Raw genomic sequence first — 19,718 nt, forward strand, 5'->3', positions numbered from 1 at the left:
GATTTACAACAATGCCTCTGGGAATGGAATTCTGCCCCAAAATACCATGGGTGAGACCGACATCAGCCCAAAGCCGGGTGGATTGCACCAGGATCCAACACTTTCTTGGGATCCAACAGGATAAAGAGGACCAGTGACCTCCCCTCACCTCACATCCCTTGCAACGTGACCCATGCCAACTGATGGCAGCTGCTGGTCCTGGATCATGGATTCATGGAATATCCCAGGTTGGAAGGAGTCCACAAGGACCATGGAGGCATGGCCCTGCATAGGACACCCCAAGACCTGAGCATGTTATCCCCTGAACAGCAACTCTACATTTCAGTTTCAGTTTTGGGGCATTCCTGGACTGGTGCCATCTATTCTCATAAATTCTTGTGGATTCACTTTTTGGAGATGACTCTTCCTGAGAATAGCCACCAAGAGCAGGCTGGACACACAAATCTGGCCTTAATTAACACTAATTGGGGTGTTTTAATGTGGTGTCCTAAGGTCTGGTGTCAAGATAATAAAGTCCTCACCTAGTCAGACATGTCTGCATCCCCCATCCCTCTCCTTCCCCCTGAGGGCTAATCTGGTCAGGGTAAAGGATCAAAAGGAGAAACAATTAGCAAATGGAAGAATTTAATGACGCTAATTAAAATGTATTAAGTGTAGCCACTGCCTCTGCACCAGCTGCTTTGGCAGGAGCCCGGAGAACATGGAGCACCAGCCTTATCCTGGTGCAGAGTGGGATAACAGGACATCTGGTGCACCCTCCCCCACAGCCCCCGAAAAAAAGAAGTTTGAAAAAACCTCGGTGTTCGTGGTGGAGCCCCTAATTAGCTCCATCTCTGCAGGAGACCCCTGGGACCTCATTAGGCTTTTCAGTTAGTGCCTGGCCAGCCTGCAGCGGGGGCGGGGGGAAGGGAGGGGGTGAGCGGGGAGGTGGCTGCAATTAAGCAACCGGGCGGAGGTGACAGAAGTAACCCCGTGTCCAGAAAGCAGCCGGGAAAGCTCTAAGCCGGCTCCCGGATGCTCCCGGCACTCCCAGAAGCTTACTCCCAACAGGCCCTTTACGAGGCTCTGGCCAGCTCCTAACAATGAACCCCACGGGGGCTGTGGCCGAGGGGAGCCCGTGCCAGTTGTAGAAGGTTTTCGACCTTTTCATGGAATGATTTGGGATGGATGGAATCTTAAAGGTCACCACGTAACACTCCCCTGCCGTGGGCAGGGACACCTTCCATTGTCCCAGGCTGCTTCAAGCCCCGTCCAACCTGGCTTTGGGTACTTGGAGGGGTGGAGCAGCCAGCTCCACCCTAAGCACAGCTGTGCAGCAACTCCTCACCTGGACCAACTCCAGGCAGGAGACACTAGGCACTTCCCGAGCTATGTTTAATTCTGGGAAGCAGTAATGGTGACTGAGTTACCAAGGACACAGCTGCTCATTTCCGGTCTCAGCTCCATCATCCGCATGGATGCTCCCAGCTCCCTGGCCGGACGTGCCTCATAGGGACCCCATCATGGGCATGCTGGCTCCTCTTCCAGCTTTTCCGTGCATCTCAGCTACAGAAGAATCCAGCTGTCCCACCTCTCTCACACGGTGCTATCCCTTCCCTCTGCTGCTGACATTCTGTTTCATTCCCTCCTGACCTTTTCCCCTTCTCTGGATGCAATTGGGATACACTCTGTGAAAAGTCAATCACCTGCAAAGCAAGACCAGGGAGTGGGCAGTGGAAGTGCCTAGTTTCTCAGGGGACTGTGGGGTCTTGGGCTGCAGAATTGTGGGGCTTTGGTGGAACTGTGAAAAATGGAATCTTGAACTGGGAAATTGTGGAATCATGAAACATTTGGGGTTGGAAGGGACCTCAAGGATCACCCAGTGCATGGCAGGGACATCTTTCACTACCCCAGGTTGCTCCCAGCCCCATTGAACCTAGCTTTGGGCACTTCCAGGGGTCCAGGAACAGCCACAACTTCTCTGTGAAACCTGTGCCAGAGCCTGACCACCCTCACAGGGAAGGATTTCTTCACAATATCCCAACTAACCCTGCCCTCTGGCAGTGAGAAGGCATACCCTGTGTCCTGTCCCGCCAGGCCCTTGTCCCATGTCCTTCTCCAGTTCTCTTTGATCTCTTTAGGGACTTCTAGAGACCAAACACTGCTGGGGAGTACCCCAGGCCTCCCACATCCTGGACTGCCTGGCTCCATTTCACCTCCCAGCTCTGAGAACAAGTCATGAGAAACATCACCTAAAACTTGTCCAAAACTGAGCAGTAGAGCCACCAGACTTCCTGGTCACATCATCCCAAATGGAAATACACTGCATATCTTTTTTTTTTTTTTTTTTTTTTTTTTTTTTTTTTTTTTTTTTTTTTCTACAACAAAGATAAACTCCAGAGTTTTCCTCTTCTAGAATCATGGAATGGTTTAGGTTGGAAGGTACTTTAAAGCACAACTTGCTCCAGTCCTCTCCTGTGGGCAGAGACACCTTGTGTAGAAGTATTTCAGAGGACAAATAAAATCCAAATGGACCCATTTTCCATGGGCAACCACTCTGAATCCAAAATTTTTATCCAGCTATATTGCTGCAGCCATGATGGATATATTGATCCCATGATCTGTTCCACCATGACAGCTGCAGTGGGTCCACCCACGACTGGAGCAATGCATCCCTGGTCTCACCTTCTTCCCGAGGAGCAGAAACGTCAGGAGGGTTTGGTGACCAGTCGCTTCTGGCAGGGATAATCCCATCCTGTCTCAGGTCCAGAGCACTGCAAAAACATTGGAACAGATGTTCCTTTTCCATATGGGAAAACACTGAGTAAAACAATGGAATATTCTCCTGCTGAAGCCCAACATCTGTTTGAAGCTGTCTGGCTCTGGTTCAGATTTAATTCTTGTGACAGGTCTCTTCATGCCTCTAATGTCCCATGAAATCCAATTCAAGGAGCTGTTTGTCCATAGCTTGCTTCTGGTGTTGGGGAGAGCAGGGCGGCATGTCGTCCAGTTATTCTTCACCAAAACCAGCTTCTTGGAACTGGTTTCTCTCAAAAAAGCTCAGTTTTACCTCTTTTCGAGTGACAGCCATGCACATTTTGGGTGACACCCTAATCCCTTTCACCCTGGTGCTCACATGACTGTGCGACACGTGGCTCCTCCTCTTGGGTGCTCCTGAGGAGTAATAGTGTTCCAGTCCAGAATTTACACTTTTTTTTTTCTTCTTTGAAAGCAAGAAATTTAAATAATTTGGAGTGTGGAATGGAAGCACCTCCCAAATTTGGGGTTGTCTTGGGTGTGGCAACAGTAAGGATCCTCCAGGCACTCAGAGGATTTGGTGGCACCCAACAGCTGCGTGAGCTGCACTCTGCTCACGGCTCCCAACTTGACTGTGGGAGTGCTGGGATGCTCCAAGCTGAGAATTTCAGCTATTCACATGATGGTCCTGAGCTGGATAGAGAAGCCATGCTCCTGCTGGAAGTCCCACTGCTGCTTGCAATGGCATCAGGAGCTTTCACAAGGTTTTGGGAGCTGGCACTGGCCCTAGGTGTGTCCCCAGGGCTCAGCCAAGGGCTCATGTCAGCACCTGTAGTTGAGGCCTGGTTCAGGTGTGAGTTTTTGTAGTTCTGCCCAGCTCTGATATGAAAATCTCCAAATCCAGGTCTCATCTGTTGCAGATATGGATACCAACATCTAGCACATCTAGAAAACACAGATAGATCCTCCTTAGTCACTCTGAAGTTCCCTTTCCCCTCTAACTGCAGACAGGTGTCTGCTGCTGCTCCACTTCCTTAAAAATACTTCCCTGGTGAGTTCTCAGCACTGGAAAGAAGAGAAATGTCACAACAGGAGGAAAAAGTGTCATTAATAGCCCAAATGCACCAAAGTCCCACTAGACCCAGGAGCTATGGATTGGCCTCACCCATCATTGATGGTCAGGATGTTGCCACTGCCACACCTGGGAACAGGGGGACACTGTGGTCCCCAAAATGCAAGAGGGGTGTGGGTAGAGAGCAGCCAGGCTGGGCCTGGGAGATGAGAACAGGGCAGGAAATTCCAGAGGGGAATGTAACAGGACTGTGAACCCCGTAAATTATCTCCAGGCAGGTGTGGCTCCAAGTCAGTCTGCCACAAACAAAATCCTAATTCCAGGGAAAAAAACTGAGGGTTTTTTTTCCTATTAAAATACAAGGAGGGGTTCTGATACGCTTAAATATTGAACGGACTGAGAACTCCAAAAGGGTTGAAAATCCATTGGGGGTTGGTTTTTTGTTGGTCCTTTTTCATCCTGATCTTTTCATTCCTGGTTTGGAAGAAGCAAGCACAGAGCACCCAGTACACACCAGTAACTCCCACTCCCTGGCTTCACAGGCAGTGGTTCACCCAACCCTCCACGTGCTGATGCCTGGATAACTCCAGCAAACTGTACACTGTTGATGGACACCCCAAAATCTCCCTGTGCCCATCGACAGAGGTGTTCAGGGGATGCTGGACTTCAAGAGCAGGATTGGAGTTCCGTCTAGAGGTATTTCCCAGGAAGGTGGCAATGGATAAGTAGCGAGCGCTTCCCACACAGACCACTCACACAGTGCATTGCAGCTGTAGTTTTATTTCCTTTTGTGAAAAATAACAGGATTTTGAGGTGATCAAAACGAAACCCCTCCCAGGGCTCAGCCCCAGATCCTGCCCACCTCGGCATGACTGCAAGCAGGAGCAGCACCGATGAAGCAGCATCCCCGGGGCAGGATCCAGCTCCTTGCCAGGACAGAGCTGGGGATGGGAGGATTTGGGAGGAGCTGGAGGCATTCCTGCTTCTGGATCTGGGATGGAGTGCCAGTTCCAGTCAACACCTGCCGTGTTTGATCCTGGCATCACTATGCAGGTTTCATCCCTGTGTCCCATGGCAGCAATGGGCACTCAGTTCATCCCAAAGAGATTCCTATCGTCGGCAGCTTGTAGAAGGTCTATTTAATTTTTTTTCTTTTTTTTTTCCTTTTTTTTAATAAAAACAGTCTTTAGGTTGACTGCTGGCAGAAGCTCTGAGCAGAAAGCCCCTTCCTCCAGAGTCTGCTTCCAAAGAGTTCAGAAAAGGTCAAATATTGACCAATAATGGTTTTAGCTGTGTTTGAATCTTGATTGTGGCTTCTGCAATGTACAGCGGGAAAGGGATGGGGGGGCAGAGGGGGAACGAGGTTTTTCCATTAGTCAGCAGGTTTGGTGACCAGGGAGAGGGGCTGCGTCTGCAGCACAGCCAGGGCAGCAGGGATGGAGCTGGCGGGGGAGGACAGGAGAGCCGTGGGGGTCACCGAAGCAAAGGGGATGGGTCTGGAGAGGAGCAAGGGCGGGCTGCCAAGGCTGGAGGAAGAAGAAGAGAAGGAGGAGGAAGAGGAGGAGGAGGAAGAGGAGGAGGAGGAAGAGGCTTTGCTGGTGAGGGTGGTGGAATGCACAGCGAGCTGAGCCTTGGCCTCCGGCTTGGTGGTGAGTGAAAGTGGCTGGGCCTGTTCGGAGTGGGTGGCAGCTGGCGCAGCTGGTGAGGCCAGTGCTGCTGACGGCGTGGCGGGTGAGTCCAGCATGCTGCCGTGGGATGAGGCCGGGCTGGCGCATGGCTTCTCAGCTGGCAGGTATGGCACGCATGGCTTCTTGCTCTTAGAGGGCAGAGAGCCTGGAAAGACAGGCACAGTGTGAGGGCCAGAGCCCAGCACAGGGGGAGGCAGAGGGTGAGTGGGGTACTCACTGTCCGTATCGTGACTTTGCTGCTGTGCCAGCTTCTCACGCTTTCGCTTCTTTTTCTTGCCCTGGAAAAGATGATTTTAGGTCCTTCCGTGGCTTTTGGCCACCATGGGGGATGCTATGGTGGGAAACAGGGCTGGCAGTGCTCCAGAGCATCTGCAGGGACTTGGCACAGTCACCCACTGCCACGAGCCTCCCAAACACTGACTCTTGAACACAGCCAGCCCCCTCCCACCAGCCAGACCGTGGGAAGGGGCTGGAGGGGGCCAGGGGCCACACGTACATAGTTGTCCCGCGCCGACCAGGTTGGGTAGAGCTGCGAGTGCAGCTGCCGCTCCTTCCGCGCCAGCTCGTAGTACTTGGCCTGTTCCTCCCGTGACAGTGAGTGCCACTGCGGGGGGAGAGCATGCTGGAGATCCCAAAGCCATGCTGGGAACCCCCAAATCCACACTGGAGACCCTGAGCCAGGCTAGAGACCCAAATGCACACCAAAACCACTGAATACATGCTAGGATGCCCAGAGCTATGTTGGAGACTTAAAGCCACCCCAAAGCTGGCTGGAATCTCCAAATCCACACTGCTGACCCTGAGGACCTGCTGCCCTTGGCTGCAGAGCTCCATCCCTCTCCATCCTAGTGCCACCTAGGTCACCACCACCTCTCTGGGACTTCCTGGGCTGGCAGTGCCCCAGGCCTGGTGTCCAATCCATGAGGAGAAGTGAAGTCAGGGGGTCTGAAGGGTCCCTGATGGGGGGATCCCCACTGTACCCGCCGGCCCAGGATCTGGTTGATGGCAGCGCTCTCCTTCAGCGTGCACTCGGCCACCACCTTGGCCCTCATCTCCTTCATGTACAGCATGAAGGCATTGAGAGGCTTCTTGATGTGGGGTTTCTTCTCCTCCTCCTTCTTTACTGCTACAGGGGATTTCCTGGAAGGAGTGGGACAGGAGGTCAGGACCTCCAGGACAAGCCCCTGTCCCCATGGCCAGCCCAGTCCCCACTTACGAACTGCCTCCAGGGCTGGTGCTGGGCTGGGAGGGCTCCTGCTTGACGATGGGTGAGACGATGGTGGGGTGTGGAATGCCCGAGGGGTGCAGCCCATGTGTGGGTGGTGGGACCATGTGTGGGGAGAAGCGGCTGGACATCAAACTGCAGTAAGGGAGAGGACAGGGGGGGTGGTCACCTCCCCACAGGCAGCCAGAGACCCTCTGAGAACCTCCTGGGTTGAGAGACCACCTGCCTCAACACAGTTGAGCTGGAAACCCTGAGAACATGCTGGAGCCCCAAATGCACACTGAAATCCTAAAACAATGCTAGAACCCCAGTCTACCCTAAAAACCCCAAATCCACTCTGCAAACCCCAAATCCACGCTGCACTCCCCAAAGCCATGCTGGAGACCTTAAGTCCACCCAAAAAACTCCAAATCCCACCCTAGCTTTGAGATGGTGACATTGATCCAGCCCAAGCAATGCCCTGAGCCCATGGGATGTCCCATTCCTCCACCCGTGGGGACCAGGCATATCCTCTGGGGGCGTTTTCAGCTGAGACCATCCTGATCTCCTGGTGGTCTGTGCCCGTGCTTTGTGTGCAGTGAAGTGTCCCAAAACCCAGTGCCAGCTCCAGGGTGCCCCTGAGGGTCCCTCCCCCTGCCATGACCCACCTGGACATGGAGGCATTCATGGCAAGGGCAGGATATGGGTGCCGGAAACCACCAGCAGGAATGGAGTACATGGGCTGTCCTTGCCTACAAAAACACGAGTTTCAGGGAAAAAAAAAAATCCCTTTCCAGTTAATGGGCACCCTTGGACTGCTCTTCATCTGATTTCCATCTGCAAGATTCCCAGATTTTCCAGCAGTAGGGAGTCCCTCCCTTCCCACCCCCCACAGGAGCCTGCAGCATCCTGCTGAGTTTGCAGGAAAAGTGGATAAGTGGAAGGAGGAGGAGCAGGAGGAGGTCTCAGTCAGAAGCAGGGCTCCCAGGATTCTCAGGGACTCTATGCCAGGCTCAGTCCATCCTTACTGTGGCACAAGCCAGCCCAGTGGGTGTGGGAGCTGCCCCATGGCTCCAGGTGACAGCGGGTAATAGGGGGACAGCTCAGGGGGGTGCGGTGGCCGTGAGATCCCTATGAGGGGAAGAGAGAGCAGAAGGAGGTCAGAACAGGAGCACGGCAACCTCAGAGCCCCCCATGCCCTCCAGCACCCTTCCTTTGAGCACCCCACCTCCCTTTGAGCATCCCATTTCCTTCCAGCATCCTCTCTTTGAGAACCCCATCTCCCCTCCCCTCAGCACCCATCATCCCAGTCTGGGAAGAGCTGAAACAGCCACGGCGGAGCCCTGGGGGGATCCTCACACCCCAACCAAACCTGTCTCTGGGCAAGGAATCCCCTGGTCCCTGGCTGCATCCCCAGCCCCCTTCCAGAGACTGGGTTGAAACCACCTGGGAGGCAGGGGCAGCATTCAATGGAGAGCCCCCCATTCCCAGCACATTCCCCACACCATCACATTCCCTCTGCTCCCCCAAACGTGTCCCCCAGCCTCTGCTCACCTGTCTTGGGGTCGATCTCTGGAGAGAGGTGACCAGGTGGCGATCCTGGTGGGAAGGGGTCATTGCTGTAGGTGATGAGCGGTGTCAGCGGGTGTACGTGATGGGCGTGCTGCACCACCGGGACCTTGTTGGACTGTGGGGAGAGTGTGTGGCAGAGGACCTGCAGCCACCCTCCAGAAACACCCCCATGGGCAGCAGGGCAGCATCACCACAGGTGCCCCATCCCTGGAACCGTTCCAGGCAGCTTGGAGCAACCTGGTTCAGTGGAAAGTGTCCCTGCCCAGGGCAGAATTGTGACACTTTGGTCTTTAAGAGTCCTTCCAGCCCAAACCACTCCGAAATTCCCTGACTACAGGATCACGGGGGTGCTGGGAACCCACCATCCCACCAGTAGGGGCTGCTCTTACCAGGTGGGCAGGTGAGGGAGAGCGGTTGTCCTTCAGTGTGGCCCCGGCCGGCACATCCAGCAGTGGCCACTTCATCTGCAGATACTGTGGGGAGGGATGGGACAATGCCCTCCAAGAACCTTGGACACACTTGGCCCCCAAAAAACCCCTGCCCCAATACACTGCACCAGTCCTGAAACATTCCCCCAGCCCCAAATCACCCTATCCCTGATCTCAAACACAGTCTGACCCCAAACACCCCCAGACCTAAAGCACCCCCTAATCCCAAAACACCCCTCAGCCCCAAAGCACCCCAAAACACTCCCAACCCTGAAACATCCCACTCAGTGCCAAAATATTCCTACAGCCCTCCAAAAAAAACCTACCCCAAAAGATTCCCAGCCCCTAAACTTCCTCCCAATCTCAAAATATTCCCTAGTTCTGAAATGACCCTCTGATTCCAAAATATTCCCTGGCCTCGCCTGCATAGCCAGCCAAGGACACCCTAAAACTCATGGGCTGGTGGCGAAGAAGTTTTGGGGGTTTTTCTCCCTTTCTGGGTTAACATCTTGCTGTGACACTAGGGCGTCTCCTTGGCACCCCCAAGGAAAGGCACTTTGTGCACTGTTTGGGGGGACAGAGGCATTTCCCGAAGACAGCAGGAGGGAGGGAGGGTCCCTGGAGATCCCAGACCTCAAGAATGTGGGAATGTGGCTGGAGCAGCTGCCTGCAGGAATTTCCCAAAATACAGACCTTCCTCAGCTGAGGCAGCCAGAAGGAAAACTCAGGAGGAGTTTGGGGGAGCGTTAACTCTTCCAGGGCTGGGGGTTTCCTCTCCCCTCACACAGCCTCCTATCACCCCCAAAGTGTCCTGTTTGCCCCCTGCAGCACCTCTGGCTGTCCCCTGTCTTCCAGCACGTCCCTCCTGCACCCCCCATCCCATCCAGCGCCAGCCCTGCATCCCTGCCTGTACCTCCAGTATCCCCCCTCCACCTCCAGTATCTCCATGTGCATTTCTGGTACCCAGGTGCCATGGGGCCACTTCTCATCCCCATCCTGGCACGGAGTGCTACAGCACCCTGCTCCCAGTGCCTCTGTGGGGAGACTTCTGGCACTGCCAGGATAATCCCATGGGTCCCACGACCGGATCCATCCCCTGCCTGGCAGTTGCTTGCAGGAGCCGGGACCTGGGACACCACACACCCAGAGCACGCCTGGAATGCAGGGCCCCATGAACCCAGGCTCACCCTGACCTGCAGGCCTCACATCACCCATGGGTTCCCTGTCTTCTGTGGGCTGGCCATGATCTGGCGGCTCACTCTCCCCCCAGGTTCACTGTCACCCGTGGGCTCACTGTAACCCAGCACTCCCTGGGATGGAGCTGGTCCTGAAGTGGCAGCTTTGATGCACCCTCCAAAACTAGGTGATCCACAGTGCCAGGGCAGCCAAAATACCTCAAAAGCTCCACAGCCATGCTTGCAGTAATGCTGGGGTGGCACTGGGGACCCCCCACCTGTCTCTAGTCAAGACCTCACATTCTGAGCACTGTATGAGACCCTCAGTGCTCACCCATTGTCTCTCCCTGCAACAGTGTCCAGGACAGGGCCAGGAGATACCCCCTCACATCCCATGGGGCTCCCTGGCCCCCCCAGCCCCCGCCCGGTCCCCGTCACAAAGGGGCTTTCTGGGCTGCTCTGTAAGTGGAGAAGGCGGAAAGGGACAGAGGCAGGCAGGGAGGTGGTGCAGGGGGGACGGCAGTGGGGGAAGGTTTGGGGGATAAAAGGCTGATTCTCATTTTGAGGCCATTTCGGGAGCCTGAGGAAGGGAAAGGGGAAGGGAGGGAGAGGAAGAGGGGGGAACTCTTTCAAAATATACAAAGCAGGGAGAGCTGGTGAATGGTTCAGTGGTGATGTGGAAAAATGACATCCCCTCCACTCTTTTTCCTCCCCATCCCTTTACTCCAGCTGGGACACAGCCCCCAATATCCCCCCACGTGTGGATCTGAGCTGTGAAACAGTAGCAAAAAAAAAAAAAAAAAAAAAAAAAAAAAAAAAAAAAAAAGAGGAGAGGAGAACAGTTGAAAATTAGTCACATTCCAGAGAGATTAGAGCCAGTCCTGGGTCCTCCTTACCAGCCAATTAAAACTAGGGATAACCCCTTCCCTGCTGGAGCCCATCCCTCTGGGAGCCCCCAGACCCCGGAGGAAAAGGAGGCAGGGGATCCTCTAATGTCCAATTAAGGGCATTCATGAGAGGATTTCTGCTCTTCTTCTGCACAGGGATCAATCTAGTTGTGACCTTTTTCTCCTCAGGAAGGGGGAAAAGCACTGCTGGAAAAGCCCTGCCTGGGACTAGGTGGGGCTTGCGTGTACTGGCATGGCATGTGCCAACGTCATGGATCCTGGTGTGGCATGTCTGGGTGGCTGCTGTGTGTCCCAGGACTGCACATCCTAGTGTGTCACATCCTGGCGATAGTGTCCCACTATCATATGTCCCAGGATTGCACATCCTGGCATTCCATGTCCCGATGTCACTTGTCCCAGCATGGTTTGTCACGGTGTTGTGTGTCTCAGGATTCCATCACTCAATTGTGTGTCCCAGCACCTCCTGTCCTGGTGTCCTGGTCCCAGCACTGTGTGTTGCAGCACTGCCATGCAGGTGAGATGTGATTTTTGAGGGAAATGGGTATTCCAGGCTGGATGCGGCATATCCAGGTGTCCCAGGATCACCCATCCCAGCACTGCCCTTCCCACTGCTCCATTTTCCAGGCTCTGCAACTCATCCCAGTGCTGCACATTCCATTACTTATCCTGATGCTCCCTGTCCCAGCACGGGCTCCTCTCTGCTGCCTCAGGCTTGGTACTCAGTGGCCTGAGTACCAAGAGGGAGAGAAAAGGTCTGTTTGGGACCATTTTGCCACAGGCTGTGGGGCAGGAGCCTCTCTCCTGGCTTTTCCCTTTGCCTGCAGAGGCTCCAGCCTAGAGATAATCCTTCAGGAACCACCATGGAGAGGATCCAGGTGATCCCAGCATCATCCCCATCTCCAAAACCCCCCAGATGAGCTGGAAGGCACCTGGAAGATTTCCACAGGCATCCATGCATTTAAACATCTATCCTTTTGTCCCAGGACAGGAGGTGGGGAATCGTGACCCCCAGTTGCCCATCCTCATGACAATCTCTTTTCCAGCCCAAATTCCAAGGGCTTTGCAAAGTCCCCTGAGCGCCTCCAAAGACCCCCAGATTCCCAGCCTTTTAACACAGCTGCAGGATAGCCCACAGCCCTTCCCCTTCCCGTCTCTGCTCTAGCCCTTTTCCCCCAAAATTCATCCCAAAATCATGCCAGGTGAGACAGGACAGGCCAAGCATTAGGGCATAAAATGGGGGGTAGTAGGATGTTTAATGGAGGCCCCCAAAATCTTTGTCCAGGTGTGGCCACTACAGCCTCATAGCATCCCAAGATCCAGTTTTGAGCAGTGACACTGGCTTGTTTGGGAAAAAAAACCACCCAAATTTGGCTCCAGGAGTGACAGGGAGATGGGATTTTTGAGAGAAATAGGGGTTCTGGGCTCAGTGCATCATCCAGTTCCTTAAACTTTGGGCATAAGAAGGTGGAAAAAAAACCCCAAAACTGCCCTGGCAGAAGGGTCTGAGGCTGCACCCAGGGATGTGGCAGATGGGGATCGTGCCAACAGGGATTGGGGGAAGCCCCAAACTCGGGAAAAAAAGGGGTGGGGGGAGGGGGGGAAATGACAGGGGAAAGTAGGGACCTGGCCTCTCATCCTCTTGAGTCAGGATGGGATGTCCTTCGCACCAAATCATCCCAATGCCAAAAATCAGGGAGAAAACCCAGAAGGATCCTGGCCCCATAAAGCCAATCACTCATCCCACAACCTCCCACCACAGCTGCTGCATTCTGCTTCCCTGGGATAACTGGAACGGGAGAAATCCCAGTTACAGCTGAATTTACAGCCCAGGGAACGAGACATAAATCTCTCCCTGACCCCTGCCATCCATCTGCTTCCCAGCCAAATAATCTCCTCCAGATGTTGCCCATGAACACCAGGATGACAAATTCCAACCAGGAGACTTTTGGGAGGGTCTCCTGCATCCCCACATCCCAGGGAGATCCCCAAAAATTCCTGATAAGAGGTTTTTTTTCCCATCAGGGTTTAGGGTTTCTAAAGGGTGATATGAGGGTGATTCAGGAGATGTCACCATGTCCTGTATTGGCATTTTTTGGGTGACAGTGGCCAGGCAAAGGGTGTCCTAGGTGGGGACAAGGATTTTGGGGAATGAGGGTTTGTGACACCTTAACAACAGATGTTTGTCCATTCCCATTACACAGCCACAGATACCAGATGGGAAATGCCAATGAGGCTGGGATGGGAAGGTGGAAAAAGTGGCTGGGAGATGAAAAATAAGTAAAAAACCCCTCCATTTGGGATGAGCTTGGAGTCGTGACACTTGTGTGACTTCATCTCTACCCACAGATCCCATGTCCCCACTCTGGGGACACCAGTGTGTCTGCTGAAGAACTCGGTCCCAGATCTGCAAAGGAAGGCAAGAGAGAGAAGGCAGGATGGGAGGGATGGGAGGCAGCAGGATGAGGCTGAAGCACTGCCAGGAAACCAGTTGTTTCAGAGCCTCACCCCGGAGCAGCCTTGGATACCAGGATGTCCAACACGTGTGTGCCCTGAGCATCCCAAGCTTCCCTCACCCATGGGTGCCCCAAGTACCCTTCACATTTGAATGCCCCCAGCACACACTGGCCCATAGGGTAGGACAGGCTCAGGACTCACTGGGTCCCCACTCCCTGCCCCCTCCTCCCTGTCCCCAAACCCAGTGGCCCTGAATCCTGCTGCTGACCCAAGCTTTTGTCTGCAGCTCCCAGCCCTGGCCTCAATGGATCCATTCATCTCTCTGCATCCGCACAGGGGATCCCAGCGGGAGCAGCAGGCTCAGCCTTCCCCAGCACCAACAATCCTGCTGCTCTGGAGCCTCCTCAGAGCATCCTTGAGTTGAGGCTGCAGCACTCAGCATAGCCAGCTCCTCATCCTGCCACCTCCCCTGCCCTCTGCCAGAGCCTGAGCAGTGTCCCCAGAGCTCCAGGATCCCAAAGGCTCCAGGATTCCCAGGGTGAAATCGTTGCCAGAAAAACACCAGAAAGAGAGGCAAACCGGGAAGGGGCACATCACTCCTTTCCTCTCCCCCTCCTCCTTGGACAACCTTCCCACACTCTACCCCCTTTCCCCCCGAATTCCGAGAGACAGAACACAACATACAATCCCGGTCCCGACCCCTTCTTCCCTTATCCCTCCTCTTCCTCCATCCAGGATGCACCGGGCACTTCCCCCCGGGTTCCTCTGCCCTCCCAAGCTCCCGCCAGTGACTTCAAGGAAGGAAAACTAATGAAAAGCAGCTGCTGGGAATTCCAGAAGGATGATGAATGCGCCTCAGTTCCGGAACAATCCCAGGGCTGAGCAGAGGCGCCCCGAGCACTTACTTCATTGCTTTAATTTGGGAATCGTGTTAGAAAAGGAGGGAGGAGGGAGATTTGGGGGGTGGGGGGGAGTGAAAACCTCCTGTAGGTCTACAAACTCCGCCCGCAGAGTAATTAGCCGAAGAGCATAATTAAGGAGTGCGGATAAAGGGGCTATTGTGTGCGGCAGCTCTACAGAGCAGGCGGGAGTCTGGGAGTAGGGAAACTGAGGCACGGGGAGGCCTCAGAGCCGGGAAGGACTAGATCAACCCAGCAGCTGCACAGAGCAACAAGGACAAACCAAAAAGTGTGAAAAAATAGGATTTTTCCTTAACATTTTCCAAGTGGGGAAGGAAGGCGACACTGATGGGGGACAAACCCGAACTAAACCAGAGAACCCCAAATTAGTGCAGGAGGAAGAAGGAACTGCCATGGTCTGAGGATGCTGAGCATCGAGTGAGCCCCCACGCTGGAAAAATTCCTCCATTCCAACACCTCCATCCGCATCCTAATGCCAAAACCCTCCACGTTCTGCCAGAAGCGCCAGCAAGACCCACCCGGTTTTTGGAGCAACCCTTTTTCCTGCCAAAAATACGTATTTTAATCATTTTCCTTGGCAGCAGCGCAGTTAAGGATCTATTTTCTTTAGGAGACAGATACAGCTCTGTATCTTCGGGAATTCATCACAGGAGTGGCACAAAGAAATGCCGGAATAAGCCCAGGTTATGGATTTTTCCCTCAATTATTTTGGGATCGCAGCCTGCCGAGGTGCGAGGTGCATTAATTACATCGAGGTGCATTAATTACGCTGGCATGGCATCGGGAGAGCTGTTTGGATGGAATTCCATGCCTGAGGAAGGTTTGGATTTATTTAAATCCTTGCCTGCAGGCTCAAATTCCTGGGGTTAAACTGGTTTTTTTTGGGAATAATGCCAATCCTGTGCATGGTCTTGGCTTCACTGCTCCAGCAGTGCCGTGCCTGGTTCCCATCCACTTCCCAAGCAGGAGAAAGATGCTGGGATGAGATTTTACCCCAGTACGGATCCATCTCATTCTGGGTTTGGGACAAAATCCATCAACTCCACACGATCCTGATGGAATGTATCTGGCATCACGGCAATAGGGATTTGCATCCATCCAGCTCATGCATGTCCAGAGCATTTCCTTTTCATCTCACCTTGGAGATCTTTGTGTTGTTGGGAATGTCCCAAGGAGCCAAACACAGCCTCACAGATCCCACAGATCCTGATTCCCCATGAGGAAAACAAGGCTAAAAAGCTGCTCCAAACAGCAATGCCATCGTTAGTTTCCAACAAATTCTTTCACCATCAGAGCAGAGCCCCAAAAATACTCCCTGGACAGAAATTGCCAGGAAAGTGATACTGGGGACTGTGGACACTTCCCAAATTCCAGGATCCTGTTTGGAAATAACCCAGGAACAAAGTGAATTCACACGGATTGATGAGCAGGAGTATCCATCCATTGCTGCTTGGTCGATTGGCATAGGAATGGTATTTCTCCTGGTTTGGAGCATGGGAAGGCACTGTGTAACCAGATTCCTAAATATTTCCTGGATTTCCATAGACATCCCAGATTTCTAAAGATTCTGGAGTGCTTTCCTGCCTGGTATTACAAAAAAAGTCCTCCAGTTGTTTGGCCAGGTCAGCCCTGGCATTCGCAGACTCATCCATCTCCAGGATCCACCACTGTCCTGGCCACCTCCTCAGAGCATCTCCCGGCCATGGACATTATTTGGGGTTTGGGTTGTCTCCCAAAATCTTTTTTCTCCATGCGGTTCAACCCACAGCACCTGGCTGTGAAATATGAGGCTGGATGCTGTGGCCACCGGGATGGCTAGATCCTGCAGATCAGCTTATTTCCTCCAATGCTGGGGCAAAAAAAAAAAAGAAGGAAACAAGAAAAAGATGGTTCCCAAGGCAGCCTGTTCCTCCTGCCACCCTGGTGTTCCACATGTCCAGGCTCATCCAGAGCCTCTCAGGATGAGGGTGGGTGGCGGGTTTGGCGAGCTCAGTGCCTTCAGGAGATGCTGCATGTGGGGATGCTGCACCCAGCTGGATCCAGAAGGGACTGGGAAGCTGCTTCCAGCAGAGGATTGGGAAGGCTGTGCCTGGATGTATCCGGTAGGGGATCAGGGATGCTGTGTCCAGATCAATCTGGTACAGGATCAAGGATTCTGTTCCTAGATGGTTGTGGTATGGGATTGAAGAGACTGAGCCTGAATGGATCTAGTACCAGATCCAGGATGCTGATCCCAGATGGATTCAATATGGGATCAGGGATGCTGTGCCAGGATGTATCAGGAACAGGATCAATGACACTGAGCCTGGCTGGATCCAATACAAGATCAAGTATGTTGTGCCCAGCAGCATCTGGTCTGGGATAGAGGATGCTGCACCCAAATGGATCCAGTACAGGATCAAAGATGCTGTGCCTGGCTGGATCCAGACCAGGATGAAGGATGCTCTGTCTTGCCATTTTCTGTTACAGATTTAACAGAAAGATGTTGAGCCTTACTGGATCTGGTACAGGATCAGAGATGCTGTGCCCAGATGGATCCAATATGGGATCAGGGACACTGTGCCCATCCAGTTCCACTAGGCATGATGACATCCTGGGATCTGGGGAATCCCTGTACTGCCATGCCATGGGAGCTCATGGAAGGGGGCTTGGTGATGGGCACAGAGCTCAGCTGCTCTCTGTGCATGAGTGGCCATGGGATCCCAATGGGACCTCACCCAGCAGCATCACAAAATTTGCCCAACCCATCCCAAGTATCCCCAGTTACCCCTCCACAAACCCCTCGCTAACTTGGCTCCATGCAAAGGCCCCAGTCCATCGAAATTCAGCCCAAATCCATGCTTTTCCAACCCCAGTCATCTCTCTGAAACATCCAGGAGGTGACATTCGCTCCAGCCCCTTAATGAATCCTCTTTCTGGGATTCATTAAATCATCATTAGTGGCCGCTTGTGACGGATCCCAACCCCAATCCCTTCTCATTATCCCGGATTCCTTGGCAGTGTTTGTCATCGTGGTCAGTCCTGCTAGGTCCCCAAAACCTCATAATCCCAAGAGTGATTGGAATACAAAAAATCTGGAATACAACCTTTATCCAGCCTCCGGCAAAACACCGGGATAATTAGCTTATCTGCCCTCCCCATACCGGGATTTGCACTTCACGGCCACTCCAACCAGATGCTTCCAGGAAAGCAAAAGTAGAAAAACCTGAAAATATGGAAAACTGTCCACACGAACCAGACAGATTATGGGATTTCAAACCATTATATATGCCACAATATTGTTATCCCATATACATTTCATATAGGAACAGAGTTCCCTATGGATCCGGAGAAATAATATGTGGAAAAGTATCACTGGAGTGAGAAATACATCTGGACAATCAGGAGTGAGGTGCGGTGCTCCGACTGCCCCGGTCAGCATCCCTTCCCCTCAGGACCCACCTGAGGCCTGACAATTTCTTCCTTCCTCGGGTGGGGGGGCTTAGAATTCTTCCCAGGATAGCCCTGTAGGGCTACGTAGGGAACACCTCATGTTCCTAAAATACCTTTATAACCCTGAAATTACTTTACGATGCTGCCCAAGAAGTTGAGTGGGATGGTTTGGGGGTCGAGGGAATCTGCTGAGGGGAGGGGGTCATGCCCCCTCCCCCCGCCCCACGTTCTCGCTCAATTTGCTTAATCACTTCTCCCTCAGCGGGCAATGTTGGCCCATTAACGGCTTTAAAACCCTTTTAAATGAGAAAAGCGGCAGCTCAGGGTCAGGTTTCGGGGCGGGTCCCCCGGAGTGGAGAAGAAGCCCCCCGCCGCCCCTCCCCAAGGGGCAAAGTGAACCAATAATGAAAAGAAATAAATCACATTTCTTGGGGTGTTTCTTTAGCATCAGGTGGTCGCTTTCCTGCAGGACGGGCTGCGAGGCTTAGGGGGGTCTGAGCACACGCAAAAGGTGAGGAAAGGCTGGGGAGTTAGGGAGGGTCCGGGGGGAACACTTACGGTGCGGGCTCCGCCGGGAGAGAGGGCTCCATTGGCGAGGTAGGGGCTGCCCAGCTCAGGGAGCATCAGGAAGGGGTAGCCGGGATAGGGGGGGCCCTTAAAAAAACTCCCATCTTGTCGTCTGACCACTGGGGAGAGAAGGAAGTAGGGGGGTCAGGAGGAGGAGCGGTGGGGGTTGCACCCACGGAGAGAGGCAAGGCTGAGTGCATGGAGGGCCCGTGAAGTCCCTCTGGGGATGCCCAAGTCCCTTGGGGGAGGTCCCTGGTTCTTCTGGGGGTCTCCACTTGTGGGAAGGTGCCCCAGTAATTTTGTGAGAGTCCTTGGTTCTCGTGGAGGGTGGTACGCACCTACGGGGCGTGGGTGGGTTCCTCTGGGGATGCCCATGTCGCCTGGGGGCGGGCCTTGATTTTCTAGGGGTTCCCACTTGGGGGGGCACCTGACTACGATCATCTGGGGGTGCGCAAGACCCTCAGCGGGATCCTTGGTTCTGCTGGGGGATTCCTGCTGGGGAGGGGCCCGGATAGATCTCTCTGGGGGTGTCCTTGGATCTGGACACAGGGGAGTGTCCCTGCTGCTGGGGAGCGCGGTCCCCGCAGGAGGGTGATCTCGGCTGCATGGGGGGTGTCCCGAGGGGTGGCGGGTCCTGGTGCCGGCCACTCCCTGAAAGGCCCCAGCCCTGGGGGTGTCCTGAGCACGGCTGCCCCGTGGGGCCATGGGAGCCACCGATCCATCCGTAGGGAAGCGACCGAGGCCGGTTACTGGGGCGGGACCTGGGGCCGGTGGAGTGGGAGAGGGGACACGAAGGGAAGGCAGACACGGGGGGGGGGGGGAACATGGGAGCTGAACTGAGGGACACGGATGGACACACAGGGGGGCGAGGACACGAGGGTGAGGACATGGAGAGGAGAATTAGGCGGGGGGGTGGGGTGGCCGCTGAGGACACCAGGGAGAGGAACACGGCGGGTGGGATACGAGGGGAATAGGACACGGGGGGACATACACATGGGGGCTGAGGATACGACTTTGGCGGGACACCGTGGGGAGAACTGGAGGACACGGGAGGGGAGACGGGGGAGGACACACAAGGGGTCCCGTCCGCCGCCGGGGGCGGAAACAAAGAAGTTGGGAAGTGTCGGCTGGTCCCGGGAAATGTGGCAGGGAGCAGGGGGGCGCCGGGAGGGGGGGTCCGGTACCTTCTGCGAGAGAGTCCCGCGGCTTCTGGAAACTTTCCCGGGGCGGCGGGGGCCGCTCCGCCTGCGGGGAGAGGCGGTGAGCGGAGCGGGGCCGGGCGGGGGGCGCCTCCCCTCGGCTCCCCGCCGCCCCTCGCCTCACCTCGGGGCCGGGGCCGACTACGGGGCCGGGGACTCCCCGGTTCTCGGTCTCGCTGACGAGCGAAGACTTGAGTTCGTCCAGGTCCCCGTGGGCCGAGCCGCGCCCCGCGCCCTTGTCCTGCTCCTCGCCCTCATCCTGGAAGGCGATGAGCTCATCGGGGGCCCCCAAGTCGTCTCCCCCCGTCGGTTCCAGCTGCGGCATCGTGGGGTCCCGCCCCGGCCCCACCGGGCCCCGCCGCC

The 19,718-nt window shown here is 54.6% G+C and overlaps 1 protein-coding gene across 4 annotated transcripts; it reads right to left on the reverse strand.

Moving 5' to 3' along the window:
* Positions 1-4,946: 4,946 nt before the first annotated feature.
* On the reverse strand, positions 4,947-19,695 carry TCF7L1 (transcription factor 7 like 1). Of its 4 annotated transcripts, XM_083880497.1 has the most exons (12): positions 19,480-19,695; positions 19,341-19,401; positions 18,148-18,275; positions 8,662-8,745; positions 8,255-8,387; positions 7,729-7,831; positions 7,369-7,452; positions 6,713-6,856; positions 6,477-6,636; positions 5,993-6,100; positions 5,714-5,774; positions 4,947-5,641 (listed from the first exon to the last, which is right to left on the reverse strand). In XM_083880497.1, the coding sequence occupies exons 1-12, from the start codon at positions 19,678-19,680 to the stop codon at positions 5,181-5,183; spliced, it is 1,728 nt and encodes a 575-aa protein (XP_083736623.1). In that variant the 5' UTR covers positions 19,681-19,695; the 3' UTR covers positions 4,947-5,180. The 4 variants fall into 4 exon arrangements, with proteins under 4 accessions (XP_083736623.1, XP_083736622.1, XP_083736621.1 ...); XM_083880496.1 differs by lacking the exon at positions 8,662-8,745 and having other exon boundaries at positions 19,480-19,681; XM_083880495.1 differs by having other exon boundaries at positions 4,947-5,774; positions 19,480-19,681.
* Positions 19,696-19,718: the final 23 nt, after the last annotated feature.

The sequence above is a fragment of the Zosterops lateralis genome (assembly GCF_965231275.1).
Source record: "Zosterops lateralis genome assembly, chromosome: 30".
Lineage (NCBI taxonomy): Eukaryota > Metazoa > Chordata > Aves > Passeriformes > Zosteropidae > Zosterops > Zosterops lateralis.